At 37.9% G+C, this 14,403-nt stretch overlaps 1 protein-coding gene across 1 annotated transcript in view; it reads right to left on the reverse strand.

The window, feature by feature from the left end:
• Positions 1 to 1,714: 1,714 nt before the first annotated feature.
• Positions 1,715 to 14,403, reverse strand: part of ALG6 (ALG6 alpha-1,3-glucosyltransferase) — a 56,607-nt gene continuing 43,918 nt past the window's right edge. Inside the window, exons 13-15 of the mRNA XM_081225792.1 lie at positions 7,517 to 7,585; positions 7,186 to 7,384; positions 1,715 to 2,078 (exon numbers count right to left, since the gene is read on the reverse strand). Of these exons, the coding sequence (XP_081081918.1) occupies positions 1,881 to 2,078; positions 7,186 to 7,384; positions 7,517 to 7,585 (466 nt within the window). The 3' untranslated portion in view covers positions 1,715 to 1,880. The remainder of the gene's footprint in view (positions 2,079 to 7,185; positions 7,385 to 7,516; positions 7,586 to 14,403) is intronic.

Genomic DNA, 14,403 nt, shown 5'->3' on the forward strand with positions numbered 1-14,403 from the left:
GATTTTCCCAGACCGGGGCACGAACCCGTGTCCCCTGCATCGGCAGGCGGACTCTCAACCACTGCGCCACCAGGGAAGCCCGAAGTGGACTGTTCTTAAACTGGTTTCTAATAGATATGAGATACTTGACTTATGAGATAATTGCTACAAGTCTCCATTAAAGCTAAAGTGTAACTCCATATGACTAGATTAAATCATCTGGAAATGTATTTTTATTTAGAATTCACCTATAAGATACCTTGAATATGGGTGCATTCTATTTTACTGTTTAAATAATACTTTCATTTTCAAATAATGTCTCTCTATTCCAACTATTTAGAAGTTGTCAGAACTTCCTCATCATTGAATTAAATCAACATCCTGTATTAAATGCAAGTTTTCTATTACAAAAAATAAAAAAGACTACACCAGCCAGCCAAGATGCTGACATTTGGGCACAGTGATTACAGATGGTGACCATGGACAGCGATGTTCCTGCTGATTCGGCAGCGATTCAAGGCTGCTTTTCTGTGCTGACCTGCCCTTGAGTCTTTATGCACATTTGCTTTGAGAAGGAAATACTTCTTGATTTTTTGCTTTGTCTAAACCTACTTCCTCTATCAGACTTAAAAACATATACCTTGTTGCATCAGCCTGTAGGTGTCCGTGTCTAGAACCAAATTTTCTTTGTGTATACGTGTTTGGCTTGCATTGTTTTAAAATATACCACCACTTAGTTATTATGCTTTAATGGCTTATTAAAGAAATATATTCATTAAAAACATAGGTTGATGGGGAAATGGTTATTTTTATTACAGAGACTAAAGAAAACATATCTTTACATGAGAATCTACAACATGGCTACAATAAATTATTTTTACCAACTGAATACTATAGTAAAGATGGGCTTCTTCTAATATAGAGTGATATAGTATTAACAGGGCTAAGTTAACATGAAGCATGATATGGATCAATGCATATGGATTGGTAACCTTGAACCATGTCATAACAAAGAAGAACAGAAGGATGAACCCAGTATAAGGCCACTTAACTTAAACAGAATGATCCTGAAAGTTTAGAACTAATGATCATAAGTAATTAAAAAGACTTCATTCAGGGGCCTCCCTGGTGGCACAGTGGTTGAGAGTCCGCCTGGCGATGCAGGGGACACAGGTTTGTGCGCCGGTCTGGGAAGATCCCACATGCCGCGGAGCGGCTAGGCCCGTGAGCCATGGCTGCTGAGCCTGTGTGTCCGGAGTCTGTGCTCCGCAACGGGAGAGGCCACAACAATGAGAGGCCCGCGTACCGCAAAAAAGATTAAAAAAAAAAAAAAAAAAACACAAAGTTTAATCTCTGCCTTGCTAAAAAAATTCAAATTTGCACATGTAATGAGGCATGTTCAAACTTTAAATTGGCTTCTCATAGTAATATAAAAGATTATCACAAATTTAATCCCTGAGATATAATTTCTAAAGCATTCTAAAATGTAAGGAAAACTAAATCTGAATACCAAAATTGGTGATTTCCTTCAAAAATAAGGGGCTAAATTCTCCCATTAAGCTCACTGTATTTGCAGATTTTTTTCAAGACAACAAATTATAGAGTACATTTCCTAAGTAAACACTGAGATTAAGGACATGTTTCTCTTATTTTCCCACTTGAATAATAACTGAATTTAATAAAACTAAAATATTTCTTGGCCACTCAGTAGTTAGAAAATAAAAGCCTCCACTGCTTTGGTCCCCATATACATTTATTTTGTGTAGACAACAATGACTTTTCACCACCTCCTTACCTATAATTCCATGATTCTCAAAATGATCATTTCTTTTTATACACGGCAAAAATTTCACAAAAGCTTGTAGCACTATTAATACTTTCACATTTCTTTGGGGATATAGCTAGTTGATTTTCTTCTGATTTCTTCCGGTTTTGGAATCCCACATGATTATAATGTTGAAGTATACCAAGAAGAACAGGAAGTTTAAGCAGGATACAAAACACACCAATACAGAAAATAAGTCCGGTAGTTTCTGAGGAGGATCCAGTGTGACAGTCATCAGTGTCAGAAGGACCATAATGATTACTGAGATAAGAAACTAAAAGGAGGGGAAAAAAATGTTACTGCATAGGATAAAAGATAACATTTAAATGTACTGGTAACATTGATTTATAGTTGTAAATGAGCAGAACTGAAGGGGAGAGCTGGGGGTTCAATCTCTTCTACTAATGAATCTCAACCTCGGCTGTATGGAAGAGTCATCTGGGGGTTTTAAAAAAATCTCGATCCTCAGACCACATCCCAGACCAATTAAATCAGTTTCTGGGGTAGGCTCTCCAAGTGATTCCCATGTGTAGCCAAAGCCTGAGAACCCCTATCTTATACTTCTTATCACCCAAGCACTGAAAAAAGGTATCTGAAATAGATAATATTGCTAGTCAGGGTTAAATTCATGGCATGCTCCAGGGCCCTACAGGATATAAAATTCTAAGTTAATCTAAGAATTCATCTATGAAAAATTTTTCTACAGCAAATGCAAAATTACATTTCATATTCACTGAACACATTCAGTGAGCCAGTGCTGTAGTAAAGCATGGTGGGGCACGTGAAAGAAAATGTCCTCTGGCCTCGAAGAGCTTCCAATTTAGGGGAATGAATGAACTAGTTAAATAAAATCACAAAGTCACAGTTTATTAAATGCCAAGGTGAGCAGTAGACATAATTACTGTATTTATTGTAATTGTGCAGCAGTCAGTTTCCTTCTCTAGACCAGTGCACCGCACCATAGAACTTTCTACAATGATGGAAATGTGTACTGATACACTTATCTGTGTACTCCAAAAGAGTAGCTGCTAACCACATAATGGCTACTGGGCATTTGAAATATGCCTGCTGTAACTGAGGAACTGAATTTTTAATTTTACTAAGCTTAAATCCACATGTGTCTAGTGTCTACCATATTGGATGATATAGCTGTAGACTGTGAGACAAGGACCAGCCAGACAAGGACATGGAAGCTGCTTAAGTAAATGTAGAAAACAAGCAGTGAGAAACAGTAGTGACTTTCATGAAGGAAGTGGGACATAAACGGAACCCTGAAAGATGCTTTAATGGCTAGATTATGACAGAATTGGTAAGACCTGTAAAGAGAGTAATGCAGTGATCATTCCAGACGGAAGAATGGGAAGGATGGAAGCCAAAAAGGCTTACAAACAGGTATAAATAGGCTGCAAATATCCTCCAAAGGGAAAATATGAGTCAATCTTAGGGAGGAATGAAAATTTCTGAGGTGAAGTCATCAAATCAAAAGTTTCAAACTTAAGAAATATGGGACTGAATGAAACGTCATGATACTATGATCTTGAATCAGTGTCAAACTCCAGCCATTACCCCATTTGTCTGCTCCTGTTTAGAAAAGTTTCCTAAAAGAGTTAACTATAACTTGCTGTGTCCAATTCTCCCTTTCATTAGTGAACCTGCACCAACTAGGCTTTCACTCCAATCACTCCAATAAAAGATCCATAATGACCTCCACTAAACTAAACCCAGTGGTCAATTCTTATTGCCTTATTTGTTCTCTCAGCAGCATTTGAAATAATACATCAGTGCCATCTTGAAACCCTTCCTTTGGCTTCCATGACATCATACTCTCCTGGTTTCCTCCCACCTCACTAGTTAATCTTTCTCAGACAACTTCGCTGGTTCCTTCTCAATCTATAATCACACCTTTGGTGAGCTCATCCAGTGATGTGACTTTAGTCACTGTCTATATACTGAAGACTCAAATTACTGTCTCCAGCCTGGACCTCTGCCCTACACTCCAGACTCATATATCCAAGTTCTCCTTAAAATCTCCACTTGGGTATCTAATAAGCACCTAAAACTACGTAAGAGAGAGAGAGAGAGAGAGACAGAGACAGAGACAGAGACAGAGAGAGAGAGAGAGAGAGTGTGTGTGTGTGTGTGTGTGTCCTCAATAAGCTTAACAATTGACTTATCAGAAAATATGGATGCCACAAGGCAGGAGGATGGACGATATTCAAATTGCTGAAAGAAATAGCAAAAAAACCCTTCAAAACTGAAGGAAATTAACAAAACAAAGTCAATACATTTGAAAATACTGAAATAATACAAAATATGTTCTCTAAATACATTAGAATTAAATTAGAATAGAAAAACATGAAGTAGTCAGGAAATCCCCAAATATTTGGAAACTGAACAACAAATGCCTAAATAATTCATGAGCCAAAGAAGAAATCAGAAGAAATGGACTATATTTTTAACTAAATTAAAAAACATATATTTCAAAGTTTATGGAATACTGCTTAAGAATGGCACAGGGGTTATATATGGGTTTGAATGACTATATAAAAATGGAAGAAAGGTCTAAAATCAACCACCTGAACTTGAACTTTAAGAAACTAGATAAAAAAGAGTAAACCAGGGACTTCCCTGGTAGTCCGGCGGTTGAGACTCCAGACTCCCAATGCAGGGGGCCCAGGTTCGATCCCTGGTCAGGGAACTAGATCCCACATGCCACAACTAAGAGTCCACATGCTGCAACTAAAGATCCCACATACCCCACACACCGCAACAAAGATCCCACGTGCCACAGCTAAGACCCAGCGCAGGCAAATACATAAATATTTTTTTAAAAAAGAGTAAACCAAACCCAAGCATGAAAACGGGTATATAAAATTAGAACCAAAATCAGTGACATAGAAAACAGAAAAACGAGAGAAAATCAATGACCAAAAGTTGGTTCTGCAAAAATATCAATGAAACTATCAAAATTTAGCTAGACTGACCAAGGCCAAGAGAGAAGGTACAAATTTCCCAAGTCACAAATTTAAATACATATTCAAAGCAACCCCTATCAAAATCTCAGCTGGGTTTTCGGAGAAATTGATGAGCTGATCCTAAAAAGAATATGGAAATGCAAGGGACACAGAATAGCTAAAACAATCTTGAAAATTAATAACAAAGTTAGAGGACTCAATTTTCAATCCTAAAACTAACTATAAAACCACAGTAATGCTGTGGTAGCAGCATAAGGATGATATAGATCAGGGAAACAGAATTGAGAGTCCAGAAGTAAACCCTTATGTTTAGGATCTGTTGATTTTCTACAAGGGTGCAAACACAATTCATTGGTGCTGGAACAACCGAATAAAGTTGGACTCCTACCTCATACCATACACAAAAATTAATTCAAAATGAATCAATGTCCTAAAGAGAATTAAAATTATAAAACTCTTAAAGAAAACATAAGAGTAAATCTTCATGATCTTTGGTTATATATAGATTCTGAGATATGACACCAAAAGCACAAACAACAAAAGAAGAACTAGATATATTAAACTTCATAAAAATGAAAACTTCTGTGCTACAAACAGTACCATCAAGAAAGTCAAAGAGCAACCCACAGAATGGGGGACAATATTTGCAATTTGGTAAGAGACCTGTATCAAGAATGTATAGAGAACTCTTACAATTCAAAAAAAAAAAAAAAAGACAACTAAAAATGAACAAAGGATGGGAATTCCCTGGTGGCCCAGTGGTTAGGACTCCGTGCTCTCACTGCCAAGGGCCTGGGTTCAATCCCTGGTTGGGGAGCTAAGATGCCACAAGCCGTGCAGTGTGGCAAAAAAAAAAAAAAAGGGAGAAGGATTTGAATAGGGATTTGTCCAAAGAAATTACAAAAAGATACTCAACATCATTAGTCACTAGGGAAATGCAAAAACCACAATGAGATACCATTTCACACCCACTTTGTATGGCTATAATAATGGAGGGGTATAATAAAAAAAAGCCAATAACCAGTGCTGTCAAGGATGTGGAGAAACTGGAATCCTCATACATTGCTGGGAGGAATGTAGAATCATGCAGCACTTTGGAAGACAGGCAGTTTCTCAAAATGTTAAACACAGAATTACCACTCCTATATATATATACTTGAAATGAAAACATATGTGCACTGGTAAACTTAATACACAAATCTTCAGGGCAGCATTATTTATAACAGCCAAAAAGTGGAAGCAAGCATCTACTGAAGAATAGATAAACAAAATGTGGTATATCCATATAATGGAATTGGCAATAAAAAGGAATGAAGTATTGATACGTGCTACCACACAGATGAAAATAAAAAATGTGCTAAGTGAAAGAAGCCAGTCATCAAAGACAACATTTTGTATGATTCCATGTTATAGACTGAACTGTGTCCCCACAAAATTCATGTGTTGAAGCCCTAAGCCCCAATGTGACTGCATTTAGAGATGAGATTAGATTAAGGTTAAATGAAGTCCTAAGGCTGGGGCCCTGATCTGATAGGACTGATGTCCTTATAAGAAGAGAAAAAGACACCAAAGAATTCTCTCTCTCCACACACACACACACAGAAGAGGCCACATGAGGAGACAGCAAGGTCACCTACAAATCAGGAAAAGAGGCCTCACCAGAAACCAATGCTGATGTCACCTTGATCTTGGACTTCTAGCCTCCAGAATTGTGAGAAAATAAACTTCTGTTGTTTAAGCTACCTGATGTGGTATTTTGCTCTATCAGCACTAAGGGACTAATGCATTCCATTTATATGAAATGTCCAAATAGGCAAATCTATCGAGACTGAAAGTAATTGGGTGGCTGTCCAAGGCTGAGGTTAGGAGTGAGGGTGGAATGGGGAATGACTGCTAAAGGGCACAGGGTTTCTTTTTGGGGTGATGGAAAATAATCTAAAATTAGGTTAGGGCGATGGTTGTAAAACTCTGTGTACATACTTAAAACACTGAGTTGCATGCTTTAAATGGGTGGATTTTATGGGAATTATACCTCAAAAATGCTATAAAAAAGATATTATAATAACTTTTTTAAAATAGTACCTTAAAAACTAAACAGGGCTTCCCTGGTGGCGCAGTGGTTGGGAGTCTGCCTGCTAGTGCGGGGGACATGGGTTCGGGCCCTGGTCTGGGAGGATCCCGCGTGCCGTGGAGCGGCTGGGCCCATGAGCCACAAGTACTGAGCCTGCGCGTCTGGAGCCTGTGCTCCCCAACGGGAGAGGCCGCGATAGTGAGAGGCCCGTGCACCGCGATGAAGAGTAACCCCCGCTTGCCACAACTAGAGAAAGCCCTCGCACAGAAACGAAGACCTAACACAGCAAAAATAAATCAATAAATTAAAAAAAAAAAAAAAACTAAACAACTTACCAAATGTTGTATAATTCTGGGAAGAAATGTAAAACATGGAAAATATTTCCTAACAGAAATGGAAAAGGATTTCAACTGCAGTTCTTCTTCAGAAGTCTTTTCAAATATTGAAAAGGAGGTTGCACAAGCTATGAAAAATGCCATCACTGTCACAACTGAGGGCATTAGGAGTTCATCCTTCAATAGAAGAGGCAGCATACTATATGGGAAAACAGAAAAAACATTAAAAAGAGAATTGTCAATTCAAACCATAATCACTTTGTAAAAAAGTTTTAAATGAATTTATAAGTACTATACTGAAAATATTATAATGGAAATTGGTTTGACTCACCTAAATGTTGACACAAGTAAAAACCAAGTAGACATAAAAGGAATTTCCCTTAGAACTAAGCAGACTGGTCTAAAATGACAAAGAAAAATATGTTAATCTTAAGAGGATATAATTTCAATGCTTACATGTAAAAATATGAATACATTTTACCTGTCTGATTTTTGAGGTAGTTAAGAAACACACACACACACACACAATACTCCACAGGGACTACTGATTCATTTTTTTATAACTATAATCCAAACTAAATGAATCTAGACACAGAGAAGGTGTCAACTCCTCATAATAACTGGAAAACTGCTTCTTCCAGTATCCATTAATGAAACATTTTTTCCCTATCATACAAACAGTAGCTTAAAGAAATGATCAAACAGAACTGAACATTCAGAGAAAAAGAGCTTTTTCACATATTTCATCCTACTTGGTAAACATGAATATCCTACTTGGTACACTGGTTTTCAAACTTCTTTTTTATGATCTTCCATATGAAATAATGCTCAGCTAAGTTAAAAACTAAAAGACAAGATCACCATCTGACACTGCAGAGAGGACAACAGAGGCAAGGAAGAATTATAAAGGGTTGATGATGGTAGAATAAAAGAAAAAAGGACAAAATGAGTAGGAAGAGGCTACATGAAAAGAGCAGTAGTATAGGAAGAGGAAGCCTAACACCAGTAGATGGAACCACTGGCTTTATCAGAAAGCTGTGTAGGGTCACAGCTCCAAGCTCTGTGACCTCCTTAGCACCACCCCTGGTTGCATTACCCTCTGGATTCAACTGTGGCAATGCTCCAAAAGAAGGGTCTAGTCAGAAGACTTAAGTCCTACCTAGTCCCATCCCTGCCACTTACTTACTGTTTGATGTTGAACAAATGATTAACCTTTTTCTTATGTGTAAACAGAAATAATAACAATACCTTGGATTGTTAAGTAGTTGAAAGAATTCTTCTGCAAGTATTATCTAGTGTTTATTTAGTAAAACAAAAATAAAATAACTTTTTACTAATGGTGGTAGTTGTTGAATAATTACTTTTGTTGTTATTATTATTGGTCTCCTTATTTTAAAAGGTTTAAGTATTCTCCTTTCTTAGAAGGATGACTCTTCCTCATGTCAGCTAGAATATGAGATGGGGAGGTCTAGGTTTATAAACTGATTGAAAACTACTGCACTAAAAGAAAATACTAGAGGACTTTCAATTTCATTGCTTTATGCTTTTATAATTGGAATGTATTTTTGTTAATTACAAGCACACAGTAGGTATTCAATAAACATTATTTTCTCTTTCTAGGTCTTAATTCTTTCCCACTTAATCATTCAGTATTCATTTACTGAACATAAGCATTTATTGAAAATGTAGTATGTAAAAGCACTGCTCTGAAAGGAATGCAATGATGAATGTAACTCAGCCCTTAACTTCTAGGTACTTAATAATCAAGCTGAAAAATCACCTACAACCTCAACCTCTTCTCTGAACCCCTCCTTTCACCACCTTGTTCAAAACAAATCCTGGTTCTCTCCCGCTAAGGAAAATGCTGCCCCTCTGCCCTGTCAATTGTGCCTGTTTTGTTGTTGTTGTTTCCACAGCCTTCAAACAATTTATAGGCCCTGAGAAGGGAGATAACCTCTTTGCTCTTCATCACTACTTCCATACTACTCTCTCTCTCCCCACCTTAACAATTTCCAGCTTTGAATCTCCTGTCATCTGGCTGTATATCCCCTATTATTGCTCATCTTTGTTATCATCCACCAGCCTCAAGGATCACTTCACTCATTACTCAATAATTTCAACTTCTTACACACTGTCACTGTCTACAACCCTACTCATCTCAATTCTTGGCAATTTTAACGTACACATAGATGATCTTCCAACACCCAGACCTCTCATTTGCTGGAACTCTTCTCTTCTAGTGATCGCATTTTCAGTCCTACACTTAGGGTCATATGCTAGACTGTAAGCCCTCCATAATCACAACTCATCAGTTGCATTCTGACTACTATCTCCAGTACTCCAGCAATCTCCCCCAAGACCTTCGATCCATTGTTCCTAGCACATTTTCACTTTGTCTATTTTAATGGCCTTTTCCCTTCTTACCCAGGTTAAATTCTAAGATCAATCATTATAATCACTCCCATGTATTCAATCTCAAATCCCAAGCAAGTGAGTTATCCTCACTAGACAAAACCATAAACCTGGAAATACCCAACTCTCCACCTGCACTTACTCTGGCCTTACTGAGCAACTGCTCTGGAGGAAAACATTTACCCACACTAACTATTCTCACTTTAAATACATGATCATGATATTCAAGTGTCCAGCAATTAGTATATATTTCCCTAGTCTGTTCATACTCTGTGTCTCCTTACAAAGATAATTCCACCTTCTCCTCTCTTTGCATATTCCCAACAGCTCTAACCCACTCTTTCCTAATGACTTTGCCTTCCATTTCAATAAGAAAACTAAAGCAATTAAAAGACAACTTTCACAGATGTCACCATCACATCTATTCTCTTCCCAGCATCTGTACTGATACAGTGTGTTCCCTCTTTTTATTAAGATGAACGATTCATGCATCTGTCCACAGCCGATCCTTCCATTTGTGCTCTAGATCCTACTCCACCTCTGTCTCTGAAGCACACTGCTCCAGCAACGCTTACCTCTTCTGTATCATCAATGTTCCCTCTTACTGACCATTGCCATGCCATTATCTCTCCTATCTTAAAACAAATAACAAACCTCTTTTGACCCCACTTTCTCTACCAGTTATTGCTTAATTTCTCTGCTCTTTTTGGCAAAACTCATCTAAAGAACTGCCTCCCTATCTCACACCATATACAAAAATGAACTCAAAACGGATCAAAGACCTAAATATAAGAGCTAAATCCATAAGTTCTTAGAAGAAATGTGAGAGTAAATATTACCTTGGATTTGGCAATGATTTGTTAGATACATCAAAAGCACAAGCAACAGAAGAAAGAATAGATAAATTGCATTTCATCAGATTAAAAATTCTGTGTATCAAAGAACACTATGAAGAAAATCCAAAGAATGGAAGAAAGTATTTGTTAATCATATATCTGATAAAGGTTTAATATCCAGAATATATAAAGAACTTCTAAAACTCAACAAGAAAGAGAAAGAACCACTTAAAAATTGGACAAAGGATATAAGTAGTAGGCACTTCTCTGAAGAAGATATACATATTGCCAATAAGGACATAAAAAGATGCTCAACATCATTAGTCTTTAGAGAAATGCAAATGAGAACCAGAATGAGATACCACTTCATACCTACTAGGATGGCAAAAACAATAACAGACAATAACAAGTGCTGACAAGGATGTAGAGAAATTGGAACACTTATAATTACTGGTGACAATGTAAAATGGTATAGCTACTGTGGAAATTAGTTTGGTGGTTCCACAGTAAGTTTACAGAATTATTATATGACCCACAAATTCCACTCCTGGAGACCCAAGAGAACTGAAAACAAGTGTTCAAACAAAAACTTATACATGAATGTTCATAGTGGCACTATTCCCAATAGCCAAAAGGTGAAAACAACTCAAAATGTCCATCAACTGATGCATGGACAAACAAAATGTAGTATATCTATATGATGCAATATTATTCAGGCATAAAAATGAAGTACCAATACATGGTACAACATGGATGAACTTTGAAAATATTATGCTAAGTGAAACAGGTCAGAAACAAAAGGCCACATATTTTGTGATTCCATTTATATGAAATATCCAAAACAGGCAAATCCACAGAGACAAAGTAGATTAGTGGTTACAAGGATTAGGGGAAGGGGAGAATGGGGAATGACTGCTTATTGGGTATGGGGTTTCCTTCTAGGGTGATGAAAATATTCTGTAAGTAGACAGTGGTGGTGGTTATACAACATTGTGAATGTACTAATAGTGTATTTCACCATTATATATATATATATATATATATATATATATATATATATATATACTTAAATATATATATTTTTTTAAAAGAATCAGCTATACTTATCTTCAATTCTTCTCTTCTCATTATGTCTTAAACCGACCCCAATCAGTCTCTTCCCTGCATCACTCTACCAATACTAGCCTTTTCTAAGTGACTTGGAAAAGTCACTTTTCATCAGTGACTTCCATTTCACTATGGCAAGTAGTCTAGTCTTAACCCTCATCTTATTTGACCTATTAACAGCATCTGATACAACTGATCACATCATGTCCGTTTTTCCCCAGTTTTATTGAGATGTAACTGACGTATAACATTGCACAATGTGAACAAAGTGTACAATGTGATGATATAGGTATATATTGCAAAATGATTACAATAAGGTTCATTAACACATCCATCAACTTAGTTACCTTTTGTGTGTGTGTGTGCCCTTGTGTGTGTCTGTGGTGACAACTTTTAAGATCTACTCTCCTGGCAACTTTCAAGTATACAATACAGTAAGTCCCCTACATACGAACAAGTTCCATAGTGAGAGCACATTTGTAGTCCGATTTGTTTGTTAAGTCCAACAAAGTTAGCCTAGGTACCCAACTAACACAATCGGCTATATAGTACCATACTGTAATAGGTTTATAATACTTTTCACTCAAATAATACATTAAAAAAACACAAAAAATAAAGAAAACATTTTTAATCTTATAGTATAGTACCTTGAAAAGTACAGTAGTACAGTATAAGAGCCGGCAGCCAGGGGCTGGCATCAAGTGAACAGGCAAGAAGAGTTGCTGACTGGAGGAGGGAGAAAAGGTGGGAGATGGTAGAGCTGAAGGATCCTCAGCAACAGGAGACAGAGGGCAAGCTGCAATTTCACTCACACGTGACGCTGAAGGAATGCACATTCGCATCCTTGAAAGTTCACAACTTGAAGGTTCGTATGTAGGGGACTTGTCAACTTTTGCTAACTACAGCCAGCTACAGTGTATGCTGTATATTAGATCCCCAGAACTTATTCATCTCATAACTGTAAGTTTATACTCTTTAACCACCTTCACCCATTTCCCCCCCACCCCAACTCAGGCAACCACCAACTTACTCTGTTTCTGTGAGTTTAGTTTCAATGCCTTTATGTCTTAACATTCCTCATTTAAGTGAGCTCATACAGTATTTGTCTTTCTCTGTCTGACTTACTTCATTTAGCATAATGCTCTCAAGGTTCATCCATGTTGTTGCAAATGTCCTTCCATTTTTTTTTCTTTGGCCGTGCCACGGCACGACAGTGGGATCTTGGTTCCCCAACCAGGCATCGAAACTGTGCCCCCTGCAGTGGAAACGTGGAGTCTTAACCACTGGAGGAAGGAAGTCCCCAGGATTTCCTTCCTTTTCTATGGCTGAATAATATTCCTCTGTGTGTGCTGGAGGGGGGAGTAATACACCACTTTCTGTATTTATTCATCTGTTGACAGGCACTTCCATGTTTCCATGTCTCGGCTGTTGCAAGTAATGCTGCGAAGAACCAGGGGGTAAAGATGCCTCTTCAAGACAGTAATTTCATTTACTTCAGAACTATTGCTGGATCATATGGCAGCTCTATTTTTAATTTTATGAAAAACCTCCATACTGTTTTCCATAGTAACTGCACCAATTTACATTCCCACCAGTAGTGCACAGAGTTCTCTTTCCTCCACATCCTCATCAGCAGTTGTTATCTCTTGTCCTTTTTTTTTTCTTTATTTATTGATTGATTGATTTTTGGCTGCATTGGGTCTTTGTTGCTGTGTGTGGGCTTTCTCTAGTTGTGGCGAGCAGGGGCTACTCTTGTTGCGGTGTGTGGGCTTCTCATTGCGGTGGCTTCTCTTGTTGCAGAGCACAGGCTCCAGGCACGCGGGCTTCGGTAGCTGTGGCACTTGGGCTCAGCAGTTGTGGCTCGCAGGCTCTAGAGCACAGGCTCAGTAGTTGTGGCGCACGGGCTTAGTTGCTCTGTGGCATGTGGGATCTTCCCAGACCAGTGCTTGAACCCATGTCCTCTGCATTGGCAGGCGGATTCTTAACCACTGCACCACCAGGGAAGTCCCTCTTGTCTTTTTGATAAGAGCCATTCTAACAGGTGTGAGGTGATATCTCACTGTGGTTTTGATTTGCATTTCCCCGAAGATTAGTGATGTTGAGCACCTTCTCATGTACCTGTTGGCCAGATGTATGTCTTCTTTAGAAAAATATCTATTCAGGTCCTTTGGATTATTTGTTTTTTCTACTACTGAGTTGTATAAGTTCATTATATATTTTGGATAATTAACCCTTTATCAGATACATGATTTACAAATATCTTCCGCCATTCCACAGGTTGCCTTTTCATTCTGGTATTTCTTTTGCTGCGCTGAAACTTTTTAGTGTGATGCTGTCCCAATTATTTATTTTTGCTTTTGTTCCTTCTGCTTTTGGTGTCATAACCAAAAAACCATTGCCAAGAACAATGTCAAGGAGCTTCTCCCTTATGTTTTCTTCTACAAGTTTTACAGTTTCAGGCCTTACATTTAAGTCTAAGCCATTTCAAGTTAATTTTTGTGAGTGGTGTAAGACAGGGGACCTTGTGTCCTTAAAATTCCTTCTTCACTCAGCTTCCAGGACACCAACTCTTGTGGTTTGCATCCTACCTAGTTGGCCATTCCCATTTGCCTCTTCTCCCAGACCTCTTAATATTGTGTGGCCCAGAACTCAGTCTCTGGTATTCTTCTCTGTCTATACTCACTTCCTTGGTTATCTCATCCAGTCTCATGACTTTAAATGTCATCTCTACTGAGAAATTACTAAATTTATGTCTCTGGCTCAGTCTCTCTCTGGACTCCACTCATATATCCAACCCAGACTTGTATTTAAATACTAACTCAACACCTCCACTTGATGTCCAAAGACATGTCCAACACTGAAC

Source organism: Mesoplodon bidens, assembly GCF_964165515.1.
Source record: "Mesoplodon bidens genome assembly, chromosome: 2".
Classification (NCBI taxonomy): Eukaryota; Metazoa; Chordata; class Mammalia; order Artiodactyla; family Ziphiidae; genus Mesoplodon; species Mesoplodon bidens.